Genomic DNA, 16,263 nt, shown 5'->3' with positions numbered 1-16,263 from the left:
ATCCTTGATCAAAAGTGTTGAAATGAAATTAGAATTGTAGTTTTACACTCACTAAACTTTTGCCAAATAAAATATCCATTGTTTCTTAAGATGAAATAACTACAGGGAAGAAAAATTAGGAAGCGATTTGTAGTTTTGCAACTTATATATATTATTCATGTTTATTCCCTATCTGTGTTAAAAGTCAGGAAGCAGTATTGCGTAATTTATTATAAAACAACACATTTTAATGCAAGCATACGGTAGTATAATTATATTCAAGTAGTTCAAAATTAATATCACGAAAATGAATTCTACCAAATTTGAAAACACAGAGAGACCTGTTTTAAATGAAATAATGGTCACTCATTTAAAGAGTTAGAAAGAACAATAATATTTTGCGAAGTTATTGAATAGACATAAAAATTAAAAAGAGATTCACATTTAAAACCTTAGATTGTAATTTTTAAAGAAAAAGACCAAAGAGTAATATAAATTGTAGTTTTAATAATAATAATAATAAAAAAAAGAGTTGTTAATTTTGTTTGAGTAATATTAAATAAAAAAGAAAGGAAAAAATTGGAGGGCAGGGGAGCCATAATAGCCTGAATGGTGTGGTCGTACAAGCTCTCTGCAATCACTGACTCTGCCTCTGCATGCAAAGTACCGGCATGCCCTCACACACACACTTTCAATTTAATCATCCAAAATAAAATCATGAATTAGGCCAAATAAATCAACGGTTGTGAGCACACGCGACCCCGAATAGGAGACACAGGGAAATAGACGAAGCGGGCGGTGCAATGCAGCGCAATCGCAATGCATGAGCATGAGGCGATAAAATCAAACGCCTCGCCTCGATTCTAACGGCGTGCTGCTGCCAAACCGCTCACTCCTCTACCAATATATATATACACAACACTCATGGAACAATAAAACCACACTTGGCTTTGCTTTGCGGGTGTACTGTACTACCCCTACACCACACCACAACACGACACACGACACACGCTCTTAACTTGCACCTGCGCGTACTGGAAACGCAAGTTCTTCACTACCCCTTCGGTTGGGGCGTTACCCCAACCCAGCATGGCAATGGAGGGTGAGTTAGTGTTGTACTTAGAGAGAGAGAGAGGGAACAAGGGTCCGCATTGTGTGAAGGAAACTTGAATGACCTTGTGTGAAACGTTTTCTTCTTTTTTTAATTTTTTATTTATTTATTTTCTGTTTGGAACAGGACACCTCGCCCTTAAATCTCACTTCTCCTTCTTTTTCTTTCTCACTTCCTCTTCCTTCTTCCTTCTTCTCTCTTTTTCTCCCTTTCTTCAATTCCTTTTTTCTCAGCCACACTTTTCCTTCAATGAGAAGAACGAGAGACATGGACGCTGCTGCTGCTTCTGCTCCTGCTTCTGCTTCTGCTTCTGCTTCTGCCGCTGCTGCACAACCTCTTCCTCCTGACAATGGTAATCACTCTCTCTCTCTCTCTCACATATCTTCTTCAATAGAATAGTGCTATTTTTTTATTTTATTTTTCTAAATTAATTTCTGGTGGTGGATTTACCAGGAGAAATGTTTTTTATTCCTCTCACAAAATCCCTGGGAGAAAGTCAAGTCAACTATTATTATTAATTTTTATTATTGATGGTTAAGGTTCTGTCTAATCGGTTGTTGATTTGACATTTGAGATGGATCTCGTAAAATTGCTGACGCAGGACAGGGATGAATTTTGTTGATGGATCGGGTTAATTTCTAATTTTTGTTTTGGTTTTTGGCATGTATGATTGCATAGGCGTGGAATCGTGTGATGAATTGTCTCGTGAACTATGGCGTGCATGTGCGGGAACACCAGTTTATATTCCTCGCGATGGGGAGAAGGTTTACTACTTCCCTCAAGGTCACTTGGAGCAGGTCCGCTTCAATCTCCTTTGCCATTTTTTCTATCACCCTTTGCTCCTTTATTTTATCCTTCTTGTTTTGAATTGTACTAATTTTTATTTTTTTGTGGAGATCTTTAATGTGGAATGTACAGCAAGGATGAGAGCTTCCATGGTTGTCATGCATTCCATTTAATTTTAGAGGAGTGAAAGTAGTTTTTTTTTTTTATTATCTAAAGTTTATTAAAAATCATAAATTTTGGTTAGTTTAATTAACATATTTAAAAAAACCTTTTTAAATTAAAATTTATGATTTTTAATAAATTTTAATCAATAATACAAAGAGTCTTGTTAATATATATTTTTTTTAACACACACACACATATATATATATATATATATATATATATATATATATTTAAGAGTGTTTTATTTTGGTTAAATAAAACGTTTTGAATTACAATTTTAGTTTTACACTTTTTTTGGGAGGTGGAATATTTCATGATTTAATTTATTTGTGTAAACAAGTTTTTCTAATACATGATAAATAATTGTGAACAAGTTTAGAAACATCGGTTTGAACAAATAATTTTTTTGTGTGAACTAATTTTGATGACTTATTAAAAGGATTATTAAAAATTAAAATAATGCCACAATGTTTATCTAAATTTTATGAAATAAGTATATTTTTTAAATTTATTAAATTGACATTTTTTATCTCTCATTTTTTTAGCCTGCCTTTGGTAGAATCTCTTTTAGCATTGATATATGTTTGTTTTGATTATTTATTTAAATTATGTAATATATATATATATATATATATATATATATATATATATATATATATATATATATATATATATATATGAAAGATATAAAATTTTACTTCTTAGTTTATTGTTTTTAATAGTAAACAAGGATTATTATTACATACGTTTTTCTAAAACAAACTTTTTTGTCGCGGTCTAGACAATTAAGACTATATACTCTGTATGCGTTTTATAATAATTATTTAAATTAAGTAAAGAGATATTTACACATGAAAAATATAAAATTTTGTTTCTTAATTTCTTGTTTTAAAAAGTCAACATCAGTTATTATTATATACAAAATTTTAAATATATTATACTTTTTTAGTCTAGACAACTAAAACTCTTTACTTAATAGACGTTTCATAACAATTTACGAAACAAGCATATTGTTTTAAATTTCTAAGATATATTAAAAAGAATTATCTCATACTTATTTTAATTTTCTAATTTGTCTTTGATAATTAGATACTGCATATGCTTTTGATATTTGTTTTTTTTAATTACTTATTATTATTATTATTATGAGATGTGTTGTATTATTATTTAATTAAAACTATAAAATGAAATATTTATATGTAAAAGATATAAAAATATTTTTTCGTAATTTCTTGTTTTTAAAAGTGGGATCTCTTAATGTTATCACATTAATTTTTGGGTCTAGACAACAACTGAGCCTTTATAATCAATTTTTACAATGTTATTTAAAATTATGTAAATAAATATTTATACATGATTTTTTGAACATATCCTATCGTTTTTCAATATAGACAACTAAGATTCTTTAATTAGCTAGTGAGCGTTTTTTGTTGTTGTAAAGATTGGAAAGATTACAAAGATGGTTGCAATAAAGATTGAACATAAGTCATCATGCTTTTAACTATCCTAACCCCTCCTCACCCAACTACTAGGCTAACCCTAATTAGTGAGCGTTTCAAAACAATTTACAAAACAAACATATTTTTTTAAAATTTATAAGATTTACAATTTTCATGCATATCTTACATAAATTTGATTTTCTAGTTTGTCTTTAATAACTTAATGACATACATCTTTGATCTTTTTGTGTGTTTAATTATTGTTATTTTTTTAGATATGTTTATTATCATTGAAAACTATAAAATAAAACATTTATGTGAAAGATATAAGAAATTTTCTTCTTAATTTCTTGTTTTTTAAAATATGAACTCCAACCGTCATCACATGAATTTATATATATATATATATATATATATATATATATATATTTATTATTTTTTGGTCTAGACAGCTAAGACTATATATTTAGTAAGCGTTTCATAAAGTTATTTAAAATTATGTAAAGAAATATTTATACATGAAAGATAAAATTCTTAATTTCTTATTTTGAAAAGACAACATTGATTATTATTACATACAATTTTTTTTAAATATACTCTATCATTTTTCAGTCTAGATAACTGACTTTTATTTATTATTATTTTTTTATCTAGTGAGTGTTTCATAATTATTTACAAAACAAACAGTTTTTTCAAAAAAAATTATAAGATTTATAATTTTCTTGTAAATCTCACCTAATTTTGATTTTTTAGTCTGTCTTTAATAATTTGACATCGCATATGCCTTTAATATCTTTGTGTGTGTTTAATTATTATTATTTAAAACTATAAAATGAAACATTATATGTGAAATATATAAAAAAAAATTCTTAATTTTTTGTTTTTAAAAGTGTGAACACCAAACATTATTACATACGAATTTTCAAACATATTCTTCTTGGTCTAGACAACTAAGGCGCACTATAATAAATAGGATTTTAAGCATGTTTAGGGTTTCATAATGTTATTTAAAACGTGTAAAGAAGTATTTATATGTGAAAGATAAAAAAAATAAAAATTGCTTCTTAATTTCTTGTTTTGAAAAGTCAATATTAGTTATTATTACATACAATTTTTTAAACATACTCTATCATTCGGTATAGACAACTAAAATTCTTTGCATAGTGAGCATTTCATAACAATTTAAGAAATAAGCATATTTTTCAAAAATTTATGAGATTTACAACTTTCTTCTATATCTCACCTAATTTTGATTTTCTAGTTTGTCTTTGATAATCTAATATGGTATATGCCTTTGATCTCTTTGCATGTGTTTAATTATTATTATTCTTTATGAGATGTATTTTGATTTATTATTTAAAATTATAAACGAAACATTATGTTAAATATATAACTTTTTTCTCTTGATTTCTTATTCTTAAAAGTCTCAACTCCAAACATTATTACATATGAATTTTCAAACATATTTTTTTTTTTACTATTTGATATAGACAACTAAGACTATAACAAATAGGTTTTCAAACATACTTTATCGTTTTTTGGTCTAGACAACTAAGACTTTATATTTAATAGATATTTCATAATGTTATTTACAATTATATAAAAAATATTTATACATGAAAGATAAAAAAATTGCTTCATAATTTATTGTTTTGAAAAGCCAAAATTAATTATTAATTATTATATATAAATACACTATATCATTTTCCAATCTAGACAACTAAGACTCTTAGCGAGCGTTTCATAACAATTTACGAGACAAGCATATTTTTAAATTTCTAAGATTTACAATTTTTTTTTTGTATTTCTGACCTTATTTCAATTTTCTAATTTATCTTTGATAGTCTGATATAACATATATCGTTGATTTCTTTATATGTGTTTAATTATTTACTTTTTTATGAGATGTGTTTGATTATTATTTAAAATTATAAAATTAAATATTTTATGTGAAATATATAATTTTTTTCTTAATTTTTTGTTTTTAAAAGTGTGAACACAGTGCATTATTATATATGAATTTTTAAACATATTATTTTTTGCTTTCTGATATAGACAAGTAAGACTATTGCAAATTTTCAAACACATGTTTTTCTGCTTTTTGTTCTAGACACTAAAACTCCATATTTTGTAGGCATTTCATAACTTTACGATATATATATATATATATATATATATATATATATATATATATATATATATATAAATTTATAAGATTTACATTTTTTTATCTCACCTAATTCTAGTCTTCGAGCGTGTCCTTGATAGGAATATCTTATGGTATATGTCTTTGGTTTTTTGTGTGTTTGATTATTACTTAAAACCATGTAAAAAAAATTATATACAAAAGATATAAAATTTTGGTTCTAAATTTCTTGCTTTGAAAATTTTGAACACTAATGATTATTAAATAAGAGTTTTAAACATATTCTTTATCACTTTCCAGTATATAAAATTAAGATCATTACAACAGGCTTATAACCATATCTTTTGTTGCTTTCCGTTTTAGACAACTAAGGTTCTATACTCTATACTTAGAGTTAATGGACGTTTCATAACACTTTCTTTCTCAATTAATAGTTTGTTTCTTAAAAGAACTAATAAAAAAGTTATTTTTAAAAATATTTTGAATAACAAACACTTAAAATGTATGATTACCCTAACAAAAGGTATTTTCATTTTTTTTTTAACTTTTTAGGGTAAAACAAACTAATTTCGATTTTTTTAACCTATGACTATGCCTTTCACTTTTTGGAATTTAAAAAATACTAAAGAGTTTTAGTTGAAAGAATTTAAAATTTGATAGCATTAATATTTTTGGTTTTTAAACGTTTAGCGTATTTTTAAATATGTTTGTTAATTGTTGAAAGTATTATTAAAATAATATTATAACATAACTTGACTTATTTTACGACACAAATGTATTTGTAAAATTTTCGGAATGATTTTCTCGTATTCTTTTTCTCATGATTTTTTAAACATTTTTTTATTCAAATCTTATTAACTATTAAAAAGATTATTAAAACATTATAACATTTACTTGACTAACTTATTTTACGATACAAGTGCGTTAGTTAAATCTGTAATTTTATGGTTTCTTTCACTCTCTCGTTTCATTTTTCTTATCAGACCTTTAATATATCCATAGTTTTTTTTTTTTTTTTAATCTTATGTCGCCCTTGGATACTATATGACTCTATATTTGGATCATACTAGTATGGTTAAACTTCTTCCTTCCTTCCTTTTTTTTTTTTTGAAATCTATGAGTTTCTTTGGAATTATAAAATTTCTTCAGCATTTTAAGTAATCGATCGATATGATTAAAAATAATCATATTAATGCTGAATACTTTTAAAATTTTCATTAAATATGACTATTAAAAAAGGTTTATTAGAATAATGTTGTAATAAGTTATGTGATGATGTAAGATTAACGATTTTCTTTTACTTTTTCATTCAACGTTTTCTCATCTTTATTTGACCAAAATGTCGTCTCTTAGATCAAATGCCCTTATCTTTGTCCTTTTCCTTCCTCTACTATTATGACTTATTTATATCACACTAGTTGCTAACATTTTCTTTTTCATTTTTTTTTTGAAAACTAAGAGTTTGACTTTTTTGGAATTAAAAAAGTACACAGGCATTTCAATTTATACGAAAAATTTAAATAACTATGTTTAATGGATTTTTAATATGTATTGTTTTCATTTAGGTTAACTATTAAAAGTTCTTTTTTTTTTTAAAAAAAAATAGTGTTGCAACTCTATCTGACCAACTTATTTTATGAAATAAGTGTGATTGCTAAATTTGTAAGACTTACTGTGTTCTCTCTCTCGTTCATCTTTTAATCATCTTTGTTTGTTTGAGCCATTGTCTCTTAAATGATCTTGATCTTTGTCTTTTTCTTTTTTGTCCTTGACCACCATGATTTTACACTTAGATTATATCACACTAGCAGCAAAAATTCTTTTTTTTTCAAATTTTTTTCTTCTGTGAAACCTTAGTTTGACCTTTTCGAATTAAAAAATAAACGTGCATTCCAATTGGAAAAAAATATTATTGGAATTTAGAAATATATATTTTTCCTTTAATTTAACTACTAAAACGTTTTCTTAAATGGTTTTTTTAACACTATTTGACTAACTTATTTTTTGTGACAAGTGTGATTGCTAAATTTATAAGTAAACGGTTTTCTTTTCTCTCAAATATTCATGATCTTTACCTTTTTCTGCCCTTGACTACTATGATTCTATACTTAGAGCTCACTAGTGTGGCCGAAGTTCTTTCTCTTTCTGTTACCTTTTTGAATCTTATGAGTTGCTTTTTTTTTTTTTTAATTATAAAAATACTTGAGCATTTTAATTGATACGATTGGAAAATAAATAACATTAATACTTAATATAGTTCATTTTTTTTCATTAATATGACTATTAAAAGGTTTATTAAAATAATGTTGTAACATGTTATATAGAGTTGCTAGTTGAAATTATAGAAACTTTTATCCTTTTTTTTTGGTACTAGTTGAAATTATAAAAAAAAATATTACCTTTTATTTTATTGAAACTTACGAATCGTTTTTTCGGATTCTTAACAATACCAAATTGTCTCAATTGAAATGATTAAAAAAATAATATTATGTTTTAAAAATATTTAATTTATTTTTGTTTAATATATATTAAATAATATTTTAATGTTACTTGACTAATTTACGAGACAGGTGTGTTTGCTAAATTTATAACATTTGCAATTTTCTTTTCATTTCTGTTTCAGAGATGTACTTTCCCTCAAATGCCCTTGCCCTGTTTGTCTGGCTTTGTTCTTGACCATTAGGTGGTATAGTTATTCATAGATCACTGGTGTGGTTGAACAAATAATCATTAGTTTTGACTTTTGGAAACCTATGAGCTTGACTTTTGGAATTTAAAAAATACTCAAGAATTTTCAAGTTTCATTAGTTTTTCTTTTAACAAATAATCATTCTTAGTTTACTAATACTTTTATAATAAATACTAAATAAGGGTATTTTATATTAAATATATTCTTATCTAAATTCTTTTTTTAATAGTTTTACAAGGTTTTTATACACAGATTAAAAAATATAATAATTTTATTTACTGTTTTTTATAAAATAATTTTGAAGTTTTTATTATATTTTTTTATTTTTTTATTTCACAATAAACGTATATTAATTGATATGTAAATTAATTAAATGTTAGTCGAGAAGAAATGGTATAATTGAAAAAAAAAAGTAGTACATATTTTCTTAAACTTTGAAAAAGACAAAAAATTCAGAAATGGCTCTTTTACAAAATAGATAGTTAAAAAAACAGGGAGAATAGTTTACAATATTAAATATTTATTAAAATGTGTACATTAACATAAAGCATCAGTATATATGAATTTTTGAATTTAATGGCATTACTACATGTATTATCCAATCATTACATATTTATATTTCAATCAGATCTTGTGATGTGTGTTGTGATAACAAGATTCACCATAAATGTTTCTATAAGTCGTTCATTTTTTTCTTTTCATTTCAATAAACTTTATAACCAGGCTTATGAATAAGAGTTAATCACTTATATACTATGAGTGTAAAGTTTTTTAACCGACAGTCAATCAGAGCTGTTAATAATATCTTTTTTATTTTAATTTAATTAAATAAACAGATGAAAAGATACTATTAACGACTTTGATTGACTGGGAGTGTAAAAAAATTTTATACTATACAGGTGATTAACTCTATGAATAAACTCATATAACAAATTCTTATTAAATAAATACTCAATTAAACTGGTTCTCTAAAAGTTCCCTGTCTTTTATAGATGAGAGAACTCCGTTGACAACTGCTTTCAAATTCTTATGCTTACTAATCTGTATGTTCTAAAATATTGTGTTTAATTGTCATGGTTGTATTATGTGAATCCTTACATAAAGTGATCTATTGCTTCCCCAAATTTGCTGCGGAATCATAAATTTTGCTACACTGAACATTTACTTGTGTACACGAATAATTGAAAGAAAAAAAAAAGGTTTTTTGTTTGCTTAATCTGCTTTTGTATACAAAACTCTTATTGTCCTATCGAATGGCTGGAACATGGAATAGGTTGCTGCATATACTCAGCATCAGCAAGACGGCCAAATGGAAATTCCTGTGTTTGATTTGCCTTCTAAGATCTTATGCAGGGTTATGTATGTTCACTTAAAGGTACAGTCATATTTCTACTCGGGTTAATGTCGTTATTAACATCAAGTGTTTAATGCAAATTGGAAATAATGTACTTATTTGGTTTTGTAGGCCGAACCTTTCACTGATGAGGTTTTTGCTCAAATTACATTAGCTCCGATGTGCAAGGTTGATTACTTTCTCTTCTAACATCTACCTTCATCTTCTTCCCTTGTTCCTTCTTAAAATTATGTGTGGGAGAAAGGGCACACCACTACTGTTACTTCCGTTTGTTTATTCTTGAAGAATAAAATAATATTGTACGACATGCAAACACGGATAATGTCTTAATAGAACTGAATCAACTGATTATTGCTTTGGATCTTTGCAGCAAGGTGACCTTCGTTTAGAGGAAGAGGGGAATGATGGCAGACCTAAAATCTACTCCTTTAGCAAGACACTCACTCCATCAGACACAAGCACACATGGTGGATTCTCCATTCCGAAGAGACACGCTGATGAATGCTTCCGTCCTCTGGTTGGAATCCTAATTATTTTTCATTTATTTATTTTTTTCTTTTTAAGAATTTGGCTTATTTCAGGTCTTTGATATTACTGATTACAGGACATGACTCATCAAACACCAGCACAGGAAATTGTTGCCAAGGACATGCACGGGTTTGAGTGGCATTTTCGTCACATATATCGTGGTAAGTTTAGATTACTTTTCGTTTTGTAAAAAATTCTGATTCAGTTGCAACAATGTAGAGAAACCACGGTGAATACCAAATTGAATAAATCTAAAACATCTTTTCCTTGCAAGAAATGCTAGTTTAGTCTCACAGTTTTTGAGTTGGATGTTTTTTCAAATGAAATCCAGGTCAGCCGAAACGACACTTGCTTACTAGCGGTTGGAGCACATTCGTGACATCAAAGAGACTTGTTCCTGGAGATTCATGCGTTTTCGTTAGGTGCTTCTTTCTACTTTTTCCTCCTCTCCAAATTCTAATTTTTGTTATTCCAAAGGAACTTTGGTTAGAAACTTAGAATTGCGACTTTTTTTTCTTCCTTCCCTTTAATGCATGAAGAGAAGTTAGTCATTGCCAGTATAGCTTTAAACTTCCATAAGGTAGATTATAGATTTTAAAGGAATAGTTGAGAGTAGTACTGGCCTGTGCTTTTGGCGATTAGTTAAAAAAATGTCATAAGAGGAGCTTTGTTATATTCTAAATGATTGAATTTATTAAAGGAATCCAATTCAGTAACCAAGATAGTACTTATGTCATTGCAGTGGGGAAAATGGAGGACATCGTGTTGGGATTCGTCGGGCAGTGAATCACAGCCATGCACCCCCATCTTCAACTCTGATATCGGGTCATAGCATGCAACTTGGAATTTTGACTAATGTTTCCCATGCTATTGCCACAGGAACAATTTTCACTGTCTATTACCACCCATGGTGAGTCCTTCAGGATTTATCAGATTGAAAATTCAAAAGAACATATCTACTTTTCCTGCATTGTAGATGTATATATATAAGCCGTTTGGCCATACGTTTGAATTGGAATGAGCTGTCTTTTACCCACATCTTTTGCAGGATGAATCCCTTTGAATTTGTTGTTCCTCTGAAACACTATTTGAACTCAACTGTGCCCAACTATTCAATTGGAACGAGAGTACAAAAGCATTATGAACTTGTTGAAGAGCCTTTCAGAAGGTAAGGATGTCAAAGTTTGGCTGAGTATGGATTGTTTATTTTGAAATGCATCTATCCCTAAGAAAAACCGTATTTGAAGCTGTTGATGATAAGTATAGTATCTACAAGAGAACTATTCGTAACCAGGTCTATTGCCTTTTTGTTTGAATAACCAGATATGCTGGTACGATAGTTGGTAGGGAGGATATCGATAGCATTAGGTGGCCTGGTTCTGAATGGAGATGTCTCAAGGTAATCAGATTCTTTCCAAGCCTTTAAATTTAGTTCTTTGAAGTTACAATACCTTTCTGTTTTATTTTACTTGATTCAATTAAATTTATATCTGTTCTTAGGTGCAATGGGATACCATACTAGATGCCTACAACCATCCTGAAAGGGTTTGTCCTTGGTGGATTGAGCCCTCGGGATCTGCCAAGGAAACGCATGTTCCTGTTCTCCCCTCCCCAAAAAGGGCACACATACTTAACCAGCGCCCTTTGCCTGGATTAAGTGGCTTTGCCATGGATGGTCAGTGCTTATACATTCATCTCTCTAATTTGAGTTAACTGTAAAATTCTCTTGATTTGTGGAAGCTGCGAGATTTTATGTTATAACTTTTCATGTTTAGAATGACATGTGATCTTTTCATTAAGCACTGTGAACTAGTTAAAACTCTTGTTATCAGGTGCTGTTCAGAATTCAGCCAAACCTGCATCTCAGGCTCAGAGAGTGGGTAGGGACTTGCAAGGTCAAGATTACAATGGCAGATGCTCTCCACAGCCTCTGCAAACACCACCATCAACTGATGGAATGCGCCCATCGAAGGTCTCAGCCAGTGGCTCTCGGTTTGGGAAAGAGAGTCAGAATCAGCTTCCCTATCTCATCCAAGACCCTCTTCGTAAATCTCTTGGGAGACCAAAGTCCTTTGCACATGAAGACTTGTCAAGTTCAAGTTTAAGCTCCATTGGTTCTGAATCGCTGGGATGGCCCTCTTCTGAATCTAGAAATGAAAATGAAGTTCCTTTTGACAAACTTGGTGGTTGTAGTAAGTACAAGCTTTTTGGGGTTAGCTTAATCGACCGTCCACCTGAGCTCCCTTCACGTCAATTTGACGTTTTCAACAAATTTTCAAGCCTCGTTACTAGTCCTCCAATGTCTGTTGCCTCAGGAAAAACATGCAACAAGTGTCGCTCTGTTAATAATCGAAGCTGCACAAAGGTACTTAGCATTTATTTTTTAACCGTTGGATTGACTTGGTTTTCTTCAGTTTCGTAGGAAGTTTCCCATTGGCCAATATTGTGCAATATTTTTATTGTTTCAGTGCTTATAACTAGAATATAGGTAGGATAGGGCGACACTAGGGCCATCTAGACTGGGAATAAAATTGGTCATCAACCTTTTGTTTTTAGGTGCTTGGGAAAGGATTTGGATACCTCGGTTTCACTTGATAGCCATCTGTAGAGAATAGACATAGTGACCTTAGCTACATGGACACGATTTAGTCATGTGGAAAATTTCACCAGGTAGGATCCAAATCTCTAAGAAAGCTCCAGCTGGATAGAAAGGGTGTACTAAATTTTAGGCATTCTATACCCTTCTTGCTTGACTGTCTAAGCATTTTGGTGAGAGGTCAGGATTTGAACCCTCGAGATAAATTGTGATATGCATAATATGAATAATTCTAAATCGTTTCATGAGAACCGCACTACCTTGGGAGATACATTATATAAATAACATTGGTGCTTATCATGCTTCCTTCTGCACCATCCTACTTCTTTTACTGAATGCGATTTATATTTTTAAGACATTAAATATATTTACTTTTCTTTATAAAGTAGTAAGAAGATTTATAGGAGTATTTATAGGAGGATATAGCAGGTAGCTGAAACATTTTTGGCTTTTTCGCATTCACAGACATCTGAGCAAAGGCTAACTATTTCAGGTGCTTAAGCTGGGAACTGCTCTTGGAAGAGCAGTTGACCTCACTCGTTTTCTTGGATATGATGAACTCGTTGCTGAACTTGACTCGATGTTTGATTTCGGAGGAAGCTTGATCAATGGAAGGAGTGGATGGCATGTGACCTGCATAGATGATGATGGAGACATGATGCTCTTAGGGGATTACCCATGGCAGTTAAGTGTTTAACAGTACCATATTAAAACAAGATGATATAGGGTTAGCTTTGTTATTACTTTTCTGCCTGTGTTTCTACTTGTTCCAAATAACAACTGTGATATTTTTTTAACTGAGCATTAGAGTCTTAAAGATTCCTCGTTTATTTTATATCATTAAAAATTGCTTTCTTTATGTACACAAAAAGATACCCGAAAATTCAGCTGTTTTCTATTTAAATTTTACCATCATTTTTTAAGGGAACATACTTGGTAAAAAGCTAATTTTATATGACATGAGACGAACAAATTTGCATCATACAATTATAAATGCATTGTCAAGATTAATTATTTTTTTTAAACTCACGTGATTATTTTTTTTTTTTTTGACAGAAAACTCACGTGATTATTTAAGAAGTGTTATGTATTTTAAAGTTAGTTTTTCATGATATAATTTAATAGTTAATGTTTATTTCTTTTACTCTCATAAAAATATCTTCTCATTCGATACTTCTCCTTTTAAGTAACATTCATATTTCTTTTTCCTTTCCAATAACAAGTAATTTCAATAGTTTTAACCAAAAATACCAGCTCTGGTTGGAAATTTTCATTTACCATTAAAACATTGACCGACTCTGTTCAGGTAAATTACTGTTTTTTCTTTTTCTTTTTCTCTTTCTTTTTTGTTGCTAACTTAGAATTGTACCATCAAAATATGCAGGGATTTCCTGGGTATGGTGCAAAAGATGATCATATGCCCAAAGGATGGTGTTAACAATTTCAATCCAAGCACCTCAGCAGATCCTCCAACCCTTTAGGCATCTGTCTGATCTCTCTTTCTGCACCACTGCATGCATACACAGCTTGCAGGACTTGTGCATCGTTATCTATTTTCTCCATGCAACCGACGCCTTTGGTCTTTATGCCATACTGTGTCGTTTCTAGTTCCAATACATTTTTTTTCTTTCTAAACAATCTCGGAGATCCGCAATATCATAAGTTTATGTGGATGCTGGCTTTATAGGAATATAGCAATCATAGAGAAAATTACAGGGTGAAAAAACAAACTGTTTTTGTTGTTTTAAGAACCTGTTCTTCATGATACTTATGGAAAATACTCATGAGTCATGACTCATGATTGTGATATAATATTGATAATAATACATGGCTATTCGGTCTTTCTGAGTGGGCGTGTGAAATCTGATATCATTCCTACAGCTCTCTGGTTATGTTGCTTGTTTTTATCAGCCAAAATTATCAGAACTGCCTAGGTTTTCAAAATTGAAACAATTTTTGTTTGATCAGATGATCATAAATTGGAATGACAAAATTCCAAATGCATGTTTTTTACTTGTCACTCTATCATAGTTATAGTAAACGATTTTAATTTTTAAACGTCTATATATCTAATGGTACTCAAATTCTTATTATACTGAAATACTCATCAAATCATTCACTAATAACTTAGTACAAAAAAGTTCTTACAAGTTGGAAAGAAATACACTGGCCTTGCGCCAGGTGGGCCAAGGCCTCATCCAAAAGGTTAAAAGTTTCTTAATGAATGGTCAATATTGTGTGTCTGTGTTTTTTTTTTTTTGGTGTGTGTAGAGAAAACGAGACGAGACAACAATGTCCACGATGACAACCTTGATTCTAAACCTGGGTCAGCACATGACCGTGTCTCCGAGCTTCACTCGAATAGTCGCATTCGCACCATCCTCAATCACTGTAACTCTGACTCTCCAACATGTTTCTTCTTCTTCTTCTTCAGTAATTCTATGCGATTCTCATTCCCATTCGCCCACACGAGTCAGGTCCTATTCCCACCCGTTCCCAGAATTCAATGACCAAGTTGAAGACCTTAGGGTCCCTGACACTTGGTCAGACCCAACCATGGCCTTGCAGGTACACCTTCTTTTGTTGCTTTCAATCCAAAATCGGTATCAGTTTTAATTTATTGGAAATTTTAGGGTCCAAGTGGTTGATGAAAAATTATTGCATGTGTTTTGTTATATTCACTTATCAGGAATCGGAGTGGCTTAGGGTTACTTTACACAAATGGTTGGATGATGAGTACTGTCCAGAAGAAACGAATGTGGAAATAAGCAGAATTGCTGCAAACTCGTACTACAATTCATTGCTACAGAAGCAAACAGACCTGGGTGAGATTCTGTTGAAGATGGCCCGTGAGTTGGAGTCTATTAATTACAAAGAGAGTTTCCATGGGGCTTTCTCATCAGCAAATGCTGCTATTGACCTCATTGCACAACGGATAGAACAGTTCTGCCAGTCAATTTGAATTTGAATGCAATGATTTGTTTGCTTGATTTGTTTCACAACTATTGAATAATACAATCTTGTTTCTTTCTCGCCTTCTTAACTTCAATCCTAGGGAAATGTTCTAGTGTAGGCCATTTTATGGAACTTTGTGATCTGAGATCTATGGTGTTTATTTCTGAGCTTGCTGAAAATGAAATGAATCTTACAAAGCAGTGTGTTCATGTTATACACTGAATTAAGTTGGTATGGATCGAGATAGGGTTCCTTCAAACTCTCGAGTCTATTCAAGAACTAGCTCTCAACAAATCAACCAAAATTGTTCTCGCAAATAATTTTGAAGGGAGAAAAACGAGAAAGTCATACAAGCCCTAAGTGGTACTTTTTATGAATGAATCTGCAAGGCAAAATTGGCAAAAATAATGTTTATGGGTAGTAACTGAATTTTATGCCGTGAAATTTTTGTCCACATATTTTATCAAGGTAGGTTAGTCTCGGAGAAGAAGGTGATGTATTGATTTGTAGAGACA

General features: G+C 30.0%; 2 protein-coding genes across 4 annotated transcripts; both read left to right on the top strand.

Annotated features, from left to right (window-relative positions):
- Window positions 1-541: 541 nt before the first annotated feature.
- On the top strand, window positions 542-14,641 carry LOC109796617 (auxin response factor 18). 3 transcript variants are annotated; one of them, XM_020356323.3, is made up of 15 exons: window positions 542-1,081; window positions 1,324-1,442; window positions 1,769-1,887; window positions 9,589-9,690; window positions 9,781-9,837; window positions 10,040-10,186; window positions 10,274-10,358; window positions 10,529-10,619; window positions 10,940-11,107; window positions 11,246-11,365; window positions 11,521-11,596; window positions 11,698-11,872; window positions 12,030-12,562; window positions 13,287-13,477; window positions 14,178-14,641. In XM_020356323.3, the coding sequence occupies exons 2-15, from the start codon at window positions 1,340-1,342 to the stop codon at window positions 14,272-14,274; spliced, it is 2,064 nt and encodes a 687-aa protein (XP_020211912.1). In that variant the 5' UTR covers window positions 542-1,081; window positions 1,324-1,339; the 3' UTR covers window positions 14,275-14,641. The 3 variants fall into 3 exon arrangements, with proteins under 3 accessions (XP_020211912.1, XP_082933831.1, XP_020211911.1); XM_083077705.1 differs by having other exon boundaries at window positions 1,217-1,442; XM_020356322.3 differs by having other exon boundaries at window positions 542-1,157.
- A 345-nt stretch (window positions 14,642-14,986) lies between these two features.
- On the top strand, window positions 14,987-15,836 carry LOC109796619 (plant/protein). Its single transcript, XM_020356326.3, has 2 exons — window positions 14,987-15,361; window positions 15,483-15,836. The coding sequence occupies exons 1-2, from the start codon at window positions 15,086-15,088 to the stop codon at window positions 15,753-15,755; spliced, it is 549 nt and encodes a 182-aa protein (XP_020211915.1). The 5' UTR covers window positions 14,987-15,085; the 3' UTR covers window positions 15,756-15,836.
- The last annotated feature ends 427 nt before the right edge of the window (window positions 15,837-16,263 follow it).

Source organism: Cajanus cajan, chromosome 6 (genome assembly GCF_000230855.2).
Source record: "Cajanus cajan strain Asha chromosome 6, NIPB_CcT2T_4, whole genome shotgun sequence".
Taxonomy (NCBI): Eukaryota; Viridiplantae; Streptophyta; class Magnoliopsida; order Fabales; family Fabaceae; genus Cajanus; species Cajanus cajan.
The sequence above is the reverse complement of the archived record's forward strand: the minus strand, read 5'-3'. Positions and strand labels throughout refer to the sequence as shown.

What these genes read in the sequence shown, in the direction of transcription:
- LOC109796619 (XM_020356326.3), top strand. Translation starts at nt 15,086, where the DNA reads ATGTCCACGATGACAACCTTGATTCTAAACCTGGGTCAGCACATGACC. An exon ending in ACCCAACCATGGCCTTGCAG is followed by an intron (nt 15,362 to 15,482) that starts GTACACCTTCTT and finishes TTCACTTATCAG; the next exon opens with GAATCGGAGTGGCTTAGGGT.
- LOC109796617 (XM_020356322.3), top strand. An exon ending in GATTCATGCGTTTTCGTTAG is followed by an intron (nt 10,620 to 10,939) that starts GTGCTTCTTTCT and finishes ATGTCATTGCAG; the next exon opens with TGGGGAAAATGGAGGACATC. An exon ending in AAGTGGCTTTGCCATGGATG is followed by an intron (nt 11,873 to 12,029) that starts GTCAGTGCTTAT and finishes TCTTGTTATCAG; the next exon opens with GTGCTGTTCAGAATTCAGCC.